Source organism: Lagenorhynchus albirostris, chromosome 4 (genome assembly GCF_949774975.1).
Source record: "Lagenorhynchus albirostris chromosome 4, mLagAlb1.1, whole genome shotgun sequence".
NCBI lineage: Eukaryota > Metazoa > Chordata > Mammalia > Artiodactyla > Delphinidae > Lagenorhynchus > Lagenorhynchus albirostris.
In genome coordinates, this window is record NC_083098.1 from 51163184 (window position 1) to 51181949 (window position 18766).

Below are 18766 nucleotides of genomic sequence, written 5' to 3' on the forward strand. Positions count from 1 at the left end.
AAGAAAAAACATAATAGTCTCTTTTGATAAACAGAGCAATATCCTGTACTTTCTTTTAAAATACTCATTATACTTTCATTGTTTACTGTCCATAATTCTTGACAGACTTGTAGGCTCTAAGACAGCTTAGAAGGTGATGTGTGTCTTACCTGCTCCATTCTTGGCACTGAAGTTTGTATTTAATAAGTATTTGTTGATGAAATAAAAGAGTTGATGCACTACACAGTAAACTTTGTTTACTTAAATAATAATAATGGGCTACATGAGTTATGATGTGCTTGCCGTACACCAAGCACTCTTCTGATTTTACTTGCATTATTTCATTACTCCTTTCAACAACCCCATGTGCTAGGTAGGGGGTTGTTATTATAGATAAAGAAATGGAGGCATTGAAAGAGTAAATAATAGGGTCATATTTGTATTTGTCAACTGTAACCACATCTTTGCTAGGTTAACATATCCACAGTTTACTGTCAGTTCATTATTAGTACTCAGTCCCCAGAGAAAATGTACTTAAATTGTTCTTGAGTTTTCTAGATGGAACCAAGACTATAATTTATATTGATACTGGTATAGTCACATTTTAGGTCTTACTTAAATTAAAATGATTATCTTTCATAAGAGAACTATAAATAAGGTAATTAATGGGTATATTAATTCTTCTGAATTATTCAACAGTTTTTAGACGATCAGTACACTTGAGAATACCAATAAATTTTGGATAGCTCTCCTCAGGAAAGAAGAGATTGTTTTATAACCTGGTCATGAAAAATACTTGGTGAGTACTTGGTAAATTAATGGTAGTGATGGTGGAAAAAGGGTAAATTAATACTATCAATCCAATGGATGAGAAGTGCAAGGGACCAACGAGATACAATTAAAGGTACTAAAGTGATGAGTGCTTTACCCAAGATTTAGTCCTGAAATATGTGGCTGGATCTACCGAACCAAGAAGACCTCCAATTTCAACTATGTCACAAACTTAAGAGTTCTTAACTGAATATATTTACATAATCACTAAAATTCTAATTACATACTGATTTTATATTGTTTTTCATTAAAGCTCACTGAACAGTTAAATGCCACATATCCAGTGTCTAGCTCAGTGCCTGGTAAGCAGTAATTCTATATATATTTGTTGAGTATTGTCTGAATTTATCCTAACTGCTCATCAGTTTACCTTTCCCTTCCCCCACACCAAAACCCCCAGTAACATAATAGTATTTATTCATTCTTTACTTTAGATGTCTGTTGAGTTCTTCTACATAGTTCTTCTGATCCAGAATTGCAGTAATCTGGCCATCTCTGAGGGAAAAAAAAAAAAAGAAAAAAAGTAAATAATATTAGAAATACCAAGATGCCCCACCCCTAATCTTTTCATAAAACATAGAAAGGAAATTATGGCACAGACACACTGTATCAGAAGACAGACCTGATGTATAATCCCCTTGGCATATCAACAAGAGACTTGGAGGTTTAAAATGGAAACCACCCCTGCATATTAATAAAGCTCTTGCTATAGCTTATATATCTTAATAACTTAGGTTATAGGTATAATGTACAATCTATTAGAGGCATTTAAAGAATAAAAAGTTTCTTCTCACAATTGATAGATTTTTATTTTAGCTTTGTTAGTATTATTTATCATAACAATTTTCCATTTGTCATAGGAATTGAATTAAGCTTATTTGGGTGAAATAATTATTGTTCTCAAAGGCTATATATTTATTTGCCTTTAACTGCTGTTTGGCTTCAAAGTGAATGGTATAAAAGGCTTTCACAAAGATCAGGTGTTTATTATTACATGAGTAAATTAAGTGTGGAAAAAGAAGGTTCACTTCTGGGACCAGATAATCTAGAATAGGCGAAAGTTAAACAGACAGACTTTTCAAATGAAAAACAAAATTCAAGGCCACATACCTCTATGACTACTAAAAGGACAAGCAATATAATCTTAGCTCAATGCCTAAGGTTAAAAACTTCAGACTATGCTTTCAACTGCTAAATTTATAAAGGTAAAAGGTGAGTTTCTGATCGCTAATTTCCAAGTACCATATGAATATTTTTAAAACTTTAAATTTTGAAATTATTTTAGATTTACAGAAGTTGTAAAAGTACTGCCCAGTTCCCATACACTCAGCTCCCCCTAATATTAGCATTTTACATAATCCCATGATGCACATGTAATAGTGCAAATTTTAAGCAAACCGACAATGCAATCCTTCTGGTCAAGAAAACCATGTTTCCAAACATTACTTTTAAGAGATGAAGCATTTGATTCCTTTTATAAAAATTTTTATTTTGTTTGCCCCTGAGCCACATAGTAGGAAAATCTACTTAACTAAAATCCCTTTTAGGGTTTAGCAGGCATAATTGTCAGATATTTTTGACAAGATTCTATTAAAGCTATCTCATCAGAAATTCTTTCAGCACATCTGTTAAAGCAGTACTGTTGTAAACTTTAAATACTATCAAAGAACATTAAAGAGAAAAGAAACCTAATTTTCTTTGTACATACCCTTCACTACCTTTACTGCTGTTCCCATCCTTGAGATACATTGAAAAATCTATAACTCCAACCTACAGAGAGAATGTTCAGAATTCAATATAAAATTAGATACTTTTCCCAAGGCATAACACAATGTCTCTTTTTAGGTACGCAAAATAGTATTACGGTCATGACAACTACTAGAAATTTTTAATAAAAATTTAATGTTTTATTATAATCAAGAATTGACGGTTGTAAAGCAATTATACCCCAATAAAGATGTTAAAAAAAAAAATTGACAGGACTTCCCTGGTGGCGCAGTGGTTAAGAATCCGCCTGCCAATTCAGGGGACACGGGTTCGATTCCTGGTCCGGGAAGATCCCACATGCCGCGGAGCAACTAAGCCTGTGTGTCACAACTTCTGAGCCTGTGCTCTACAGCCTGTAAGCCACAACTACTGAGCCTGTGTGCTGCAACTACTGAAGCCCATGCGCCTAGATCCCACGCTCCACAACAAGAGAAGCGACAGCAATGAGAAGCCCGTACACTGCAACGAAGAGTAGCCCCTGCTCGCCACAGCTAGAGAAAGCCCGTGCGCAGCAACGAAGACCCAACGTAGCCAACAAAAGAGAAGAAAAAAAAAGTTGGAAAAGGTAACTTAAAAAAAAAAATGCTCCTCCTTAAAAAAAAAAAAGAATTGGCAAGGGTTGTAAATAAAGAACCAAGATTAAGTCAGTAGGACATGGCTAAGAAAGTCAACTGAATACTTAATATAAATTGAGGTTTAACATTTCTTTCTCTCTTGCTTATTTAAAATATTCTGCTACTAAACCCCTGTGTATATATTTTGGCTTATATGTGTGTACATATATTAGGTTGGCCAAAAAGTTTGTTTGGGTTTTTCCATAAGATGCTACGGCAAACACATATACATATGTTTGCTGCTGAACCACACAGCACACAGCATATATATATATATTTTACCCTTTGCAAAATATTTTTAACAGGGATCACAGTTAAGAGAAGAATTTGAAAAACATTCATTATGCATAAATAAGCCAAGCTGGAAGGAAAAACAAACAGATTTTTTATATTCACATCAAAAATAAAGAAAATCCTATTTATGACTCATAGAAGTTCCCCTAATTTGGTTGGTATAATCTGATCAATCCAAATTCTGAGATAACAGAACTCAGAGTGACACACTAGGTAACCAAGTATCTTCCTCATACCTGAGAGTCCAAATCTTCTCCTTTCATACAGAAATTGGCATCAATGACATTCAGACCCACCAACAGACCAGCAATTATGGCTCCCTCTTCTTCCATCATGAGGGCATTGGGTTCATAGAATTCACTGTAAGAGAAATCCATGAAACAGTCTACTGTAATAAAACCTCAAGAATCCAATGATGTAACCATGAGACAAGGAGAAAAGCACTTGCCTCGTGGTTAAATATGGTCATCTATAATAACAGCAAAAAAGTAAAAACAAGGATTACTTGGATACTTTATTTTAGATAATAGGGACATGAACAGACTCTAGATAATAGACAGTCCAGCTGAAAGAAAAGTGATTAGAATGGTATTTTCACTGAAGTGAGCATTCATGCTTCTGACACATATCTGTATTTGTAACGCACCACGGGATAATTTTTCAATCTTTCATGCGTCTTAAAAAAACCGATTATTTTGTTTTTAAAAAATTGCCTTTTTTCTGATCTGCTTTATTTTTTAAATTTAATTTTATATATATTTAAAATTTTTTTATTTTATATTGGAGTATAGTTGATTTACAATGTTATGTTAGTTTCAGGTATACAGCAAAGTGATTTAGTAATACATATACTGTATTGTTGTATGCAATAGTAGTTCATTCACTTTCACCTCTGGACAGTATTCCATGGTAGGGATATACCACAATGGATTCATTCTATTTGCTGTTTCAGTTGTGCAGGCTACAGTGCTTTGCTGAACACTACTGCACATGGGTTTGGGTACATATACACATGCATTTCTGTTAGACATACCTAGGGTGTGAAACTGCTGAGTCAAAGTAAGTGAAAATATGTATTAAAAAGTGTTCCCGGGCTTCCCTGGTGGCACAGTGGTTGAGAGTCCGCCTGCCAATGCAGGGGACACGGGTTCGTGCCCCGGTCCGGGAAGATCCCATGTGCCACGGAGCGGCTGGGCCCGTGAGCCATGGCTGCTGAGCCTGTGCTCCGCAACGGGAGAGGCCACAACAGCGAGAGGCCCGCATACCGCAAAAAAAAAAAAAAAAAAAGTGTTCCGTCTAGTTCGTAAGACTGAATGCATTTACTCTAGTGCTCTGCTGGATGAAGAGCTAATTCTTCAGACCCCAATTGAATCATATAATTTTGTAGCCGCCTACAGCTTGAACACTAGACCCTACACCACTTTAAGGCTTGATCCTTGGAAAGTTGAGCCTTCCCCTTGTGGAAATAAATAAGCTCTCCAGAATGGTTACTGTTTCTCTTTCCCCTGATTTGTTTAATTTTCTTAGGCAAGAAAACAGCAATCAATGGCACACGCAGCTGCAGCAACATTAAAACAATGCTCCATGTTAGGATCTGCAGTGCAATTTTTTGTAAAAACTAGGCTCTTGAAAAATTCAGCCATGTCTTTAAATTCTCGATTACTTATTCTTCTTACAATATTTCTCAGAGGCAGTCTGCTACACTTGAATTTCTTTTAGTAAATATTAATGACCTATAAAGTATATATTAAAAAGTACACAAATCATACAATACAGTGGAATGAGTTTTCACACAGAGAACACACCTATGTAACCAGCACTATATTAAAAATCAGTACATCATCAGAACCTCCAAAGCCACCTTGTGCTCCCTTCTACTCTGCATTTACTACCCCTACCCTGCCAATGGTAGCTCTTTCCTGACTTCTATCATGAAAGATAAATTGTGTACATTTCTGAACTTTATATAAATGGAATAATGCAGAATGTATTTTTCATGTCTGGTTTCATTTGCCAACATTACACTTGTGAGATTAATCCATATGGCTGTGTGTAGCTGCTATATGGTATTTCATTGTATGAGTATACCATAATTTACCTACCCATTCTACTGTGAATAGATACTTGGGGTCTATTACAAACATTTGGGGCTGGTACAAACATTGTAATAACTATGAACACTCTTGTTCATGTCTTTTGTTGGATATAACTATGCATTTTTTATTGGATACAACAACTAGAAGCAGAATCCTCGATCACAAGGAATGCTCATGATCAGCTTTACTAGAGGATGACAAACAGTTTTCTTAAATTTCTATACCAATTCACTCATTAGCAGGACATTAAAGTAACTTCACATCCTCACCAACACCTGCGATGACCTGTCTTTTTCATTTTACCCATTCTGGTGGTTGTGTGAGGTTATCACACTCTTGTTTTAACTTGAATTTACATCATGGCTAATGAAGTTAGGTATCTTTTAATATTTTTACTGGCCATTTCAATTTTCTTCTTCTGTGAGAGGCTTGTTCAAGTCCTTTACCCAATTCTGTCTTGCTCGTCTGCCTTTTTCTTTTTGGACTGAGGGAGTTCTTTATACACCATGAGTATGCATAATTTGTTGAATATATGTATTATGTATTGCAAATATCTCCTTTAGAGTTATCGGTTACCTCTTAATCTCAAGAGTGACTTTTGATGGACAGAAGTTCTTCATTTTAATGTAACCAATTTAGCCATTTTCTCCTTTACAGGTAGAACTTTTTGTGTTTAAGAAATTTTTGTCTACTTTATGTTTCTTCTAAAAGCTTTATTGTTTTCTCATTCCCATTTGTACCTATGACTCAACTGGAAATTTTTTTGTGTGCTGTATTTGAATTTAATGTTACACGTCAACTTCCTGTCTTAGGGAGCCTGGGTATATGCTAAGGTGTCAAAAGCCTTCCCTGTTAAGTTTTGACCTGTCCTGCAAAGGACCATACATATGCAACAGAGACAGTGTGAACACACTTAATATAAAAACATCTATTCTTGTGTATGTGTGTGTGTGATGTGGGAGAAGGTATTAGCTGAGCTACGTGAAATTGTCATGAATCGAATGTTTCTGACCCCCCAAAATGATAAATTTATATGCTTCAGCCTCATATGATAAGAACATGGGGAGAAAAAGAAGGAAGCTCAACGAGAAGATCTTCATACCTGAGAAGTTCCTTTTTATTGATCAGAGCTTTCATATACTCTGAAAGTTTCTTTTGCATCAATGCCAAACGAAGCCAGGCTCTTCCTCTGCCTACTGGTGTCCTACAAAAACACAGAAACCAACTAAAAGTAGCAGAGCTAGAGGCCACAGTGGGACAGGTCCATTTACTCCCGCTAACGGGCCCCCCCAGTATAAGGTGCACAGGACGTGCCCCTCACAGCCTCTCCCACCACACTCCTGTGGGAGGACTTCTGTGTGGGCCAGTGGGAGCCAGGGGTGTGTTTGGGACAAATGCTCTCGTGAGGAATTAATTACTGAATGAGACTATGATTTGAAGACAAGACCTCTGGAAGGCCAAACTGAAAATGCTCCATCAGATTAGTTTTGGTAAATCGTCATAAATTTAGTGAGGATCATGTAAGGACCCGAATAACAATAATCAGGACACAGGCCACTTAGACCTCTACTTGATTACAATTAGACCAATCTAATTTGGGAAGGTGATTACCACTCTTTTTCAAGTCCCAAGGCAGGTTCTGGGTGTCAGATCCTGAGGCTCACTTGACAACTGTTCTAATCTTGGTTCTCATCAAACACATTGTTTGTCTTAAGTCCAACACGCCACCTCCCTAGATCTAACTTCTTGAGACTCACTAGCTGATACCCACAAGTGTTTTTAAAAAAAAGAGAACATTTGGTATTTTAACATGAAGACAACCTTTCTTAGATTAAGAATAATTATCCCTCACACTTCTCATTATTCTACGCTACCAGTTCTCTCGTAACATCACTTATTCATAACAGCATTTTGCATTCTGGACTGTTATGAAATAAATTATTATGATCACCGTTGTCTTTAGTCTCATTCCTAAAGGAGGTAGTTAAGAAGAATGTTTTCCCTGACACACAGAATTGAACCTTAAACTTACTTAAGTCCTGGAAGGTCTTTAACACTTGCTGTTATCTCTGCAGCTTCTGGAACAAGCTTTTCTACCAGTTCTAGAGGCCCCCAGAAGGATTTATTTTGTCCAAGAAAAGTTTTCTTAGCTAAGGCGATAAAAACAAAGCAATATTTTAACATTTTTCACAACATAAACACACTCTCAACACACACATACCCTCTCCCATCTATTCAGTGCGCTTTTCCAGGAATTAATCCCAGGTTATCAGACAGTTCTAAAATTATTCATGCTTTCATAATAGATAACATTTCATAAAAATCAAAAATCCCCTACTTTCCAAGACTCGGTCCTTCCTCTTTCAGGAAGAATTTATGGACTAGCTGTATAATAACGATAAAATATTTTAACAATATCATGCTTAAAGCCGTGTGGTATTAGTGAAGAAAACGGTCCAGGGGAAAAGAATATGTAATCCAAGAACAGGTTATCAAAGATTGGAGCAGGAGGAGGAAAAGAAGCCAAGGTGAACAAGACCAGGTCCTGTCCTCAAAAGCTCACAGTTGGGCTTCCCTGGGCTTCCCAGCGCCATGGCCACTGGGCCTGCGCAACCGGAGCCTGTGCTCCGCAGCGGGAGAGGCCAAAACAGTGAGAGGCCCGCGTACCACAAAAAAAAAAAAGAAAAAGACTCTTATTCTTTGGCTCCACCAGGAATGCTTCTCTTCTGGAGCAAGTATTGCTAGGAAACAGGTGTGTGCACATTTGTATTTGGAGGCCACGGTCTACCTTTCAAGCCGTGTTTCAGGCAGTGCTCCATCACCACAAAGAACTGCTGGAGAGGTGCGTAGTCAGAGTCCAGAGTTCTCCCTAGGTTCAGAGCAGATTCAATCAAGCCCTTGATACTCAGCTTGGCCATGTTCATCAGGTTCATGCGTTCGTTAGCCATGAGATAATTAGGATCTGCAGCCAAAGGAGAAAAGGATGAAGCCTGGTTACTGGAAATAGCGCATTAAAATATTCAGTATAAGTTCACTGTGTTGACATTTGCATTGATGGCACAAAAGCAATAGCGGGTAAGACTGTTGGTGTCTTGGCAAGAATCAAGGTCTTGGCACCAAATTATACTATTAGTTGTTGTATTCTTCCCCACCATGTGCTTTCCTTTTTTTTTTTTTTAAAAAGATGCCAGTCTCCCTTAGGAATATTCTTGGTGAAACAGTAAAAAATGTATTTATTTTATAAAATTTTGAGCCTTGAGTACAGTCTTTCAATATTCTCACCACTGCCTCTGTTACCAGCCTAACTTGGGTCCGTCACAACTCAGTACTGCACAGTCTTCACACTGGGCTGCTTCCACCCTTGCCCTGCCTCACCCATTCTCTACAGCTTGTGAAGCGCTCTAAAAAATAAAGCTGGGCTTCCCTGGTGGCGCAGTGGTTAAGAGTCCGCCTGCCGATGCGGGGGACGCGGGTTCGTGCCCGGTCCGGGAAGATCCCACATGCCGCGGAGCGGCTGGGCCCGTGAGCCATGGCCGCTGAGCCTGCGCGTCCGGAGCCTGTGCTCTGCAACGGGAGAGGCCACAACAGTGAGAAGCCCACGTACCGCAAAAAAAATAAAATAAAATAAAAAAATAAAGCCAGTGTAGAGAAAAAGGACAAAGCGCTTAAACTTTGTTCCAAATACGCTATGTGCATTATTATTTATACTAGTTAGCATTATTAAACTATGCATTACTAAATGACTAAAAATAATTAACATTATTAGTATAATGAAGTATTAGAACTTAATCAACTCCCCGATTTTTAAAGACTTAACATAGAGCACGTGGCTCTCATCAACCAAATAAACTCCCTGAGGAAAGGGACTAAGTACCACATTTTACCTGACATCCTCCCAAAAGTTAAATGTGTTAAATTTCTATACGAATTGAAAAAGGCCTAGAGATCTATGAAATATTTTACCTTTTTTAGGAGGACTAAAAGTAGTACTAATAAAAGCCATGCTCCCATAATAGAAACAAGCTACAGCGCAAAGCAGAGATTATTTCATTCAAATTGTCCCAAGTAATTTTCTTCACACAGTGTTTTCATTTAGATATGCATTCACAGTTAAATGAAGCAGAATCAAATAGTCAAATTCTAAGCTCATCTTCTCCATTAAGTTTAAGGACTTGTAGGTTTACAGTGCCCACTATACAAATCTTGGTTTGTTGTAGTGTTCTCTGAGGTAATAATTTTAGAGGATACTTTATTAGGAAAGTCAGAATTGGTGTATGTTGCCACTAATTCTCTCTTGCACACCAACAAATGTTTTAGGGCCATGCCTCAAATCTGGCTCTCTCTGTTCATTGTAGGTCAACTTGACAAGAATGGAATAAACCCACAAGGGACATTGAAATACACAAAAAACTACCCCCGGACAAACCGCCATGAAGAACAACTTTATCAGATATTAATTTCCAACATTACTATCAGCATTTATGTGCACTGTACTGTTTCCGACCGATAATCCCTGGGAGAAAGGAATAGGGCAGGGGTGTGTGGGTATGCATGAATGTTTGTCGAGAGCTACAGAATTCTCCATTTAACATAAGAAAATGTGGCTGAAGTTGGATTAACTGGCAGTCCATAAGGTACCACTCCCTCTGCCTTAAGTCTGTTGACCAATAATTCAGGGAGCTAATAACAAAATTAAGCAATGCTCCTAGTCAAAGTAAATAATCTAATTCCAACCTAGTGAGAACTAGTCACGTGGGAGAGCTGGATCTGGAATATGTACAAAACACGATGCTTTGAGGCATTTTTCCAGAAGTGGTGGTACCGGCTCTTCTACATTGCCTCATCTCGTTCTTGTAATCAGTAGCAGAAATGTTTAGGACATCTGGTCAGTGGCTGGGACGCATTAAACTACAGAAAGATGAACTACTGCCTAGGGAAATTAAATTCCTGATACCTTAGACTCCATTAGTATGGTGCTATAACCTATTTGAACTAACCTGCATCAAACATAAACAACCCACCCATTCTTTAGAAAATATTACTCTCAGTCTTGGCATTACTAATATTTTGGGTCAGATAATTCTTTTTGTGGGGGGCTGTTCTGTGAATTAAATTTAGCAGCAACCCATGCCTTTACCCACTAGATGTCAGTAGCATGCTCTAGTCATGATAACCCCAAATATCTCCAGATATCGCCATAAGTCCCCTGAAAGACATCTCTTACCCGTGGAGAACTACTACCCTAAACAAATGAAAGAAAGTCAAACAAAATTCAGGGTAATTTGACAACTAGACATAAGAGCTCAAAAGAATTTATTGCTCATTATTAATTGTTTAATTAATGCAAAAGTTCAATGATTATTTAATGCTTACTATTATCAAAGTGGTGCGGCACGGCCAAAAAAAAAAAAAAAAAGATTTTGTGGAACTAATGTATGCTGTTTGTTTGGCTGGGGTTTTTTGGGCGCACCATGCGGCTTGCGGGATGTTAGCTGCCTGCCTAGGGATTGACCCATGCCCCCTGCAGTGGAAGTGTGGAGTCCTAACCACTGGACTGCCAGGGAATTCCCTGTATGCTGTTAAAAAGGGAAGGGCTGCAGTGACCAAAAGAGAGCATGGGGGGACTTCTGAGGGGCAGGTAAAGTTCTCCTTTTGATGGGGTGTTAGTTTTGTGAAATTGGTGAGTATGTGAAAATTCATTGAGCTGAGTACTTATAATATGTGAACTTTTTAATATATTTTACACTTTTAACTATAAAAAGCTTTAAAAAGTTCTGTTTTATTATATAGACCAGAAAATTATTTTAAAGTGCAGGACTTTTACAATGTTGTCTGTCATACTTTTTCTATGAGAAAAATAATTAAAATTGCAATTATTCACAATGCTAACATTTAACACTATTTTTCCAAAAGTGAACTTTTGTTCATTCATTCATTCATTCATTTTTTTCAATAAATATTGAACATCTACTTGGTGTTAGATACTGTATTTAATGCTGGGAATCCAGAGATAGAAGACCTAGTCCTCGACATCCAAGTGCTTATTATTTATCAAACTTGGGTTATACAGATGTCTGGAGAACAAAACAGGGCAGCTTACAGAGAATACTTGAAACTTCAGGATAAACATTATCATCTTCAACAAAGATTAATTTTATTTCAGGACAAATAAATTAAAATGTTTTTATGTTAAGCCATATATATGCATTCTATGGAATCAAATGTAAATTTTATATATATTTTTAAGGCTAAGATAGTAGATATGAAAGTAATGTAGGATTTCATGCAAGCTGCGAGTCTGATACAATTTCCTCTGCCATTGGATGTATTCTGAGGGAAAGTTTAAGAAATGTCCATTACCCATGGCTATTACTTAACATTATACTGAGGGTGGAAGACCAATGCAATTAGAGAAGATAAAGAAATTGGAGACATATAAACTGTGAAAGTGTGGATCATATATTACTGCTCTCATACAATCTGATTTTACACCCAGAAAAAATCAAAGTAAACTAAAATTTTTACAAAAACATAATAATTCACAGAGGTAGCAGAATACAAAATTAATATATAGAAATAACTAGGTGCCAAATACAGAGGATGAGACTTTTGAGTTCAATCTTAAAGGACAAAGAGAAATTAGTCAGGCCAGGAAGGGTTAGGAGTAGAGTTGTGAAGGGAGTAGGATGAAAGGACAGCTTGGGTAAAGGAACAGAAATATGAAAGAACATGGCATACTAAGGAAAACCGAGAAAATGCCGTAAGTTTACGATACATGTGAGTAAGGGTTGTGAGATAAGACAAGGGAAATAGGTAAGGGAGAGATTGCTAAGGACCTTGTTTAAGGCATATGGATTTTACCTTAAAGTCAGTAAAGATTTTGATGTGAGGCGTAATGTCACTGATTTGAATTTTAGAGAAGCCATTCTAGCAATCTTGTGGAAGATGGATCGAAAAGGAATAAAATCTCAAAGCTGGGGAGCAAGTAAGGGTTTACCACAAAAACTGAGGAGGAAAATTATAATATGGGATGGAATTGGAGTAGTGTGTGCTTGTGGAGAAGACGGAGTTAGCTCTGAGAGATGTTCTAGGGGTAGAATGTTAGGATTTCAGGACTTGATCACCAGCTGGATTGAGGGAAGAAGGAAATAGAATGGAGAGCAACTTCTGTGTTTCTAGTTTTGGTGATTATTTGATTGTTTCTACATTTGGACGGTGGTACAAATCACCTTGGTGGGAAACATAGTAGGAGCAGTGGACTAAAGAAACCATGTAGAAATGACTGTAGTTATAATAAACCATATTGGTTTTCAAAGTCCTTTTAGGAGCGTATGGGTCTTCATTACACCTCTTCAAGGCTGCTAATTTCCATATGAGGAAATTCTAACAAACTTTACAGAGTCATGTGGTTCATCTAGTCAACAGTGATGACAAAAATGGACCCAAAGTCACATAGCTAAGAGCGACAGTGAGTCACACTGTTCTGCAAACCAATCATCTAACCGAGACCCTATTTTATCTCCTTATAGTGCAGTGACTAAGGTTCATACCGAGAAATATTGAAATGTTTTATGAATAATTGAAGGAAAAGTAAGTTACCTTTAACATTATGTTAATATTAAGTATGTTACATCATACCCAATTCTTGGTAAAGTGGGAATAATTCATAGGTAGCACAACAGTTACTTTTATCTTAATGTGAAACGAAACAGTTGTCCTACAGAAATTTCCCAATGATACCTAAAAGCATTAATATGAGATTTAAAATGACCAAGTAACAGAAAGATATTGAAAGGAAAGCTTACTTGATGTTCAGAATGACTGAAGACCAATGACTCCTAAATAAATCTACTTTGAACTTCTGCTGTAATAGTTCTTAGAGTATAAAATTAAGCATAAAATGAGTTGTCTGTGATAGTGAAAGAAATCACTGAAAGTACTAAAAAGATCTTTAATAAAACACCATTTAACTAGTCCGATGACACTTATTTGTACAAAATAATTATGAACTTTTACTCAATCCTCATTTAAAAATAATAAAGTCTTAAGACCCTTAGATTATCTATATATATATCTATATCTGTATTTATCTATTCTCCTTAATGTCATTTCAGATATCACATAAGCTTCTACTCAAGAATAATGAAGAGGAAATTCACTTAAACAATATTTTCTCTGGGTTGAAATCTGTTAAAGGAGTTAATCAAGAAAATTTAATCACTAATTTATTTATCCTGATTGCTACCTTTCCTTAGTAATAGCATAATCAAAGATATACTTTGCTAAAATTAAGCCTTATCACCAGAAAGATTATATCCACCCACTACTCAATCTGTTTGATATGAATCATCTATGCTGATTAGCTTATTATATGATGCCAGGCAAGGAATCTTGCTTCTTTGGGGCCTCAACTTCCTCATCTGTAAACGTACTTATTCAGTAATTTTTTTTTATAAAGACATCACACACCTGCACCAATCATAATGACTAATTGCAGCACTAATTCTCAAGCAGGGGGCACATTAATACGCCTGGAATGGGGTGAAACAACATGGCTTGGAAAACCCCACCAACCACTCTGATACCAAATGAACTAGATCCTTGCCACTCCAAGTGTGGTCCTGGAACATCAACATTGGCATCACCTGGAAGCTTTTAGAAATGGGAAAACTTGGGCTCCAATGGTACTACTGAATCAGATTCTGGACAGAACCTAAAGCAATTTGTATGTGCATTAGAGTTAGTGAAGCACTGACCTAGCTCTTCTAGCTCTAGCATGTCATAATTCCATGATTTCACAGATGGCTTCCTCAAGGCCAACCAATAAATACATTTATCAGTAGAAAGCCCCCAGGAGAAAGGAATAATAAAGATCGCAGCAGAAATCAACAGCAAATAACACTATCGAGAGAAACCAGTGAAACCCAAAGTTGGCTCTCTGAAAAGATCAACAACATTGACAAATATTTAGCTATACTGACGAAGAGAAAAAGAGAAAAGACTCAAATTACTAAAATCAGAAATGAAGAGGAGACATCACTATTGACCTTACAGAAACAAAAAGGATTATAAGGGAATACTATGGGCAACTGTATGCCAACATATTAGGCAACCTAGATGAAACAATTTCTAAGGACAATTTCTAAGAAAGATAAACTACCTAAACTGACTCAAGAAGAAATAGAAAATCTGAATAGAACTATAATAAGTAAAGATACTAAATTCATAATAAAAAACACACCCCATAAAGAGGCCAAAACCAGATGGCTTCACTACTGAAGTTTACCAAACATTTAAAGAATTACTACCAGTTCTTCACAATTCCAAAAAACAGAGGAAGAGGAAACACTTCCCAACACATTCTATGAGACCAACATTATCTGAGACCAAAATCAGACAAAGACATCATAAGAAAACTACAGATTAGTATCTCTTATTAATATAGATGCAAAGCCCTCAACAAAATACTTGCAAACCAACTCTAGCAACATACAAAAAGGATTATACAATATGACCAAATGGTTTCTTAGATGACACCAAAAGCAAAAACAACAGAAAAATAAACTGGACTACACTAAAATTAAAAACATTTGCACTTCAAAGGACATCATTCAGGAAAAAAAAAGACAGCCCATAGAATGGGAGGAAAAAATATAAATCAGATCCAGTATCCAGAATATGTAGAGAACTCTTATAATTCAACAATGAAAGACAAATACAGCAAGTCCCCTACATAGGAACCTTCAAGTTGAGAACTTTCAAAGATGCAAACGTGCATTCCCATGTCCAATCATGTAAGTTAGCTCAGACGTCTGTAAGATTACTGTACTGTAAGATTAAAAATGTTTTCCTTATTTTTTGTGTTTGTTTTTTATGTATTAATGTGAGAAAAGTATTATAAGCCTATTACAGTACAGTACTATATATCTGACTGTGTTAGTTGGACACCTAGGCTAACTTTGTTGGACTTAATGAACAAATTGTACTTACAAGCACGCTCTCAGAACGGAACTCGTTTGTAGGTAGGGGACTTACTATTACCCAGTAAAAAAGAATGAGCAAAGGATTTCAATAGACATTTCTCCAAAGAAATACAAATGGCAGGACTTCCCTGGTGGCACAGTGGTGAAGAATCTGCCTTCCAATGCAGGGTACACAGGTTCAAGCCCTGGTCTAGGAAGATCCCACATGCTGCGGAGCAGCTAAGCCCGTGCACCACAACTACTGAGCCTGCGCACCACAACGACTGCAGCCCATGCGCCTAGAGCACGTGCTCCGCAACAAGAGAAGCCACCGTAATGAGAAGCCCCTGCACCACAACAAGAAGTAGCCCCCGCTCGCCGCAACTAGAGAAAGCCTGAGAGCAGCAACAAAGACCCAACGCAGCCAAAAATACAAATTAAAAAAAATATATATTGATAATTATTGAAGTTGGGTGATGGAAACGTTAGGGTTTCTTATGCTACTCTCTCTACTTTACGTACTTGAAAAATCTCATAATTAAAAATAAAAAAGAGAGGAGCTTCCCTGGTGGCGCAGTGGTTGAGAGTCCTCCTGCTGATGCAGGGGACATGGGTTCGTGCCCCAGTCCAGGAAGACCCCACATGCCGCGGAGCGGCTGGACCCGTGAGCCATGGCCGCTGAGCCTGCGTGTCGGAGCAGCGGGAGAGGCCACAACAGTGAGAGGCCCGCGAACCAAAAAAAAAAAAAAAAAAAAAGAAAAAAGAGGTTCTGCTTTCTCTTGCTTCAGGACAAGGTTTAACTGCTAGCCTCCAATAAGAGTCTAGTGCTGCTTTCTTCCCTGAACATTACCAATATTCCCCTTTTGATTGGCATTAGCATTGAAATGAGCAAGCTTATTTGGTTATTTAAATTCCAAAACCATTGTCTACGTACTCTTACTTATTCTTCGTCAGGTATTGTGGAACAATAAGAAATCAATCAATTTCTCTATTTATCTAAGCCCTCACTTCCTAACACAGAGCTCCTAAAACCTAGTAATTTCCCAAGTGATAAGGGCATCTTTTGTTATATTTGGTTCTTGTTTCTAGTTCTGAAATAGCTCCAGAGTTAAAGGTATTATAAAAGGAGCATCTTTGTTATTTATAACAAGTCCCTTTCAAACACAGAGTTTATGCTAATGAGGTGAATTTTAGAAAGCCCCTAAGGATGGGAAGGCTGGTTGCCAAGGGGAACCAGTGGTGTGATAAGAGGGTTGGAACTTTCAGCCATTCCCTCCCCCACCTCCAAACCCAGGGAGGGGAGACAGGCTGGAGAAAGAGCTCAAACATCAAAGACCACGATTTACTCAGTGATGCCTACATAATGAGGCCTGCATAAAAATCCTCAAGAAAAGTGTTCAGAGAGCTTGTGGTTAGTGAACACATCGAGCTGCTGGGAGGGTGATGTGCCCAGAGAGAGTATGGAAGTTTCATGCTCCTTCCCACATACTTTGCCCTATGCTTCTCTTCCATCTGGCTGTTCTTGAGTTGTGTTCCTTTATAATATACCTGTACTTTAGCAAGTAAACTCTTTCCTCGAGCTGTGTGAGCCAGTCTAGCAAATTATAAAACTTAAGGAGGGGTCACAGAAACCTCTGATTTATAGCTGGTTGGTAAGGACAGGTGACAACCTAGACTTGTGATTGGCATCTAAAGTGAGGGGGCATCTTGTGGAGTCTGTGTTAACCCCAAGTAGACAGTGTCAGAATTGAACTGGTGTTGGAGAACTGGTGGGTGTGGGAAAACTTCCCCACACATTTAGTGTCAGAAATGTTGTGAGCAATAGAGGAAAACACTTTTCTTTCAGGTATCCGTTTCTCTAATCTTTAAAAAATGTCCGTTTCTAATTCCAGCTTGCCCAACAGTTCCTAAGAAACCACACTTTCTTCTTCTTCACTGCCCTCCCATATCATAATACAATCAATTTTAGTTTGGGAAAGTTTCCCAAACATCTTCAAGTACCTTTACCTGAAGAATTCTGCACCACAGAAGAATACCCAGAAGATTTCTGGGAACATCTAGAAGTTGGGACAATAGTCAGTCTTCTCTGTTTTGATGCAACATAAGAAACTTAGGTGATAAGTACAAATTCAGGAATTCCTTACTCTGCTCAATTTACTCCATAGAAATAAGTTAAATATTAGGGGGCAACACAGTGATCTAGCATAGTTAGATCTCTGATCTAGAAGAGTTAGAGCTGTCTCTCTCATATTCCCTGGGTGATATTGGAGAAATTACAAATTTCTTTATATCTAACCTGTAAGATACTGAGACAGACAATCCTCCATGGACTTCTTGTGCTACTACATGTCTTTATGGGTTGTATCAAGACTGAAAGGCTCTCAATGCTCTTTGACCCAGGCCATTTCTCAGGGTTCTTTATGCAACTGATCATCTTAAGAGAGGAGGCTTTCCTACTGCTTCCTATAAAAACAACGGTTCCCCAAACTGTGTTCCTCAGCTGCAACACTGAACCACAACATGTGTAGCATTTTTCTAAGCAATACAGTGTCTCCCAGGTGCAACTCTGGTGCAAGAGGAACTGACACAAATGTGTTGATGCTCAGACTGCTTGCAGTGTCATGAGAAATAAAGTCTTTTGTCGTGTCCTTCACCCGTATCCAAGAAATAGGCTAATTTTTTAGTTTGTAAGCAGAGTAAACCCCAACCTTGACAAAAGATAGGAATAATCTCTACCCTTAACTTAACTCCTTGGAATATTGTACACTTGTGCTCCAAATGAGACAACACCAAAAGTAATATAGTTAAAAGCATGATAAATTCCAGTATAGGATTTGAGGCAGACCCTAAATATGAAATTCACAGAAAACATGGAAGAAAGTATTCCAAATGGGGAGAATGGGTATGTGAAGTGAGGTGAAGGAAATAAGAATGGTGTGGGGAGTTCTTCCTGGGGAGAACTGGAAAACAGGAAAGGTAAAGTCAAATGACAGGTCTCTAAAACTAGACCTGCATATCCAGGAAGCAGGCAATGGGAACCAATGTAGGTTTTGAGCAGGGAAGTCACATGATTAGAACTTTGTTTCAGGATGATTAGTCTGAAAGGTTTATGCAAAGAGAATCTGAAGAAGTTGGGGGAGAGGATCAAAATGGCTTCACTTGAAGAACTGGACCTGTTAAGGATACAGAGGAGTCGAGAATAACCTAAAGTTTTTGCCCTGTG

General features: G+C 37.6%; 1 protein-coding gene across 10 annotated transcripts in view; it reads right to left on the bottom strand.

Moving 5' to 3' along the window:
- The window catches only part of RUFY3 (RUN and FYVE domain containing 3), an 85207-nt gene that overhangs the window by 28065 nt on the left and 38376 nt on the right, over nucleotides 1–18766 (bottom strand). For all 10 annotated transcript variants that reach the window (XR_009540300.1, XR_009540299.1, XM_060148057.1 and 7 more), the window contains exons 2-7: nucleotides 8370–8543; nucleotides 7614–7731; nucleotides 6684–6785; nucleotides 3722–3845; nucleotides 2519–2580; nucleotides 1240–1305 (exon numbers count right to left, since the gene is read on the bottom strand). Coding sequence is in view for 8 of the 10 variants with exons in the window: in XM_060148057.1 (XP_060004040.1) it covers nucleotides 1240–1305; nucleotides 2519–2580; nucleotides 3722–3845; nucleotides 6684–6785; nucleotides 7614–7731; nucleotides 8370–8543 (646 nt within the window). In the remaining 2 variants the exon portion in view is untranslated. The remainder of the gene's footprint in view (nucleotides 1–1239; nucleotides 1306–2518; nucleotides 2581–3721; nucleotides 3846–6683; nucleotides 6786–7613; nucleotides 7732–8369; nucleotides 8544–18766) is intronic.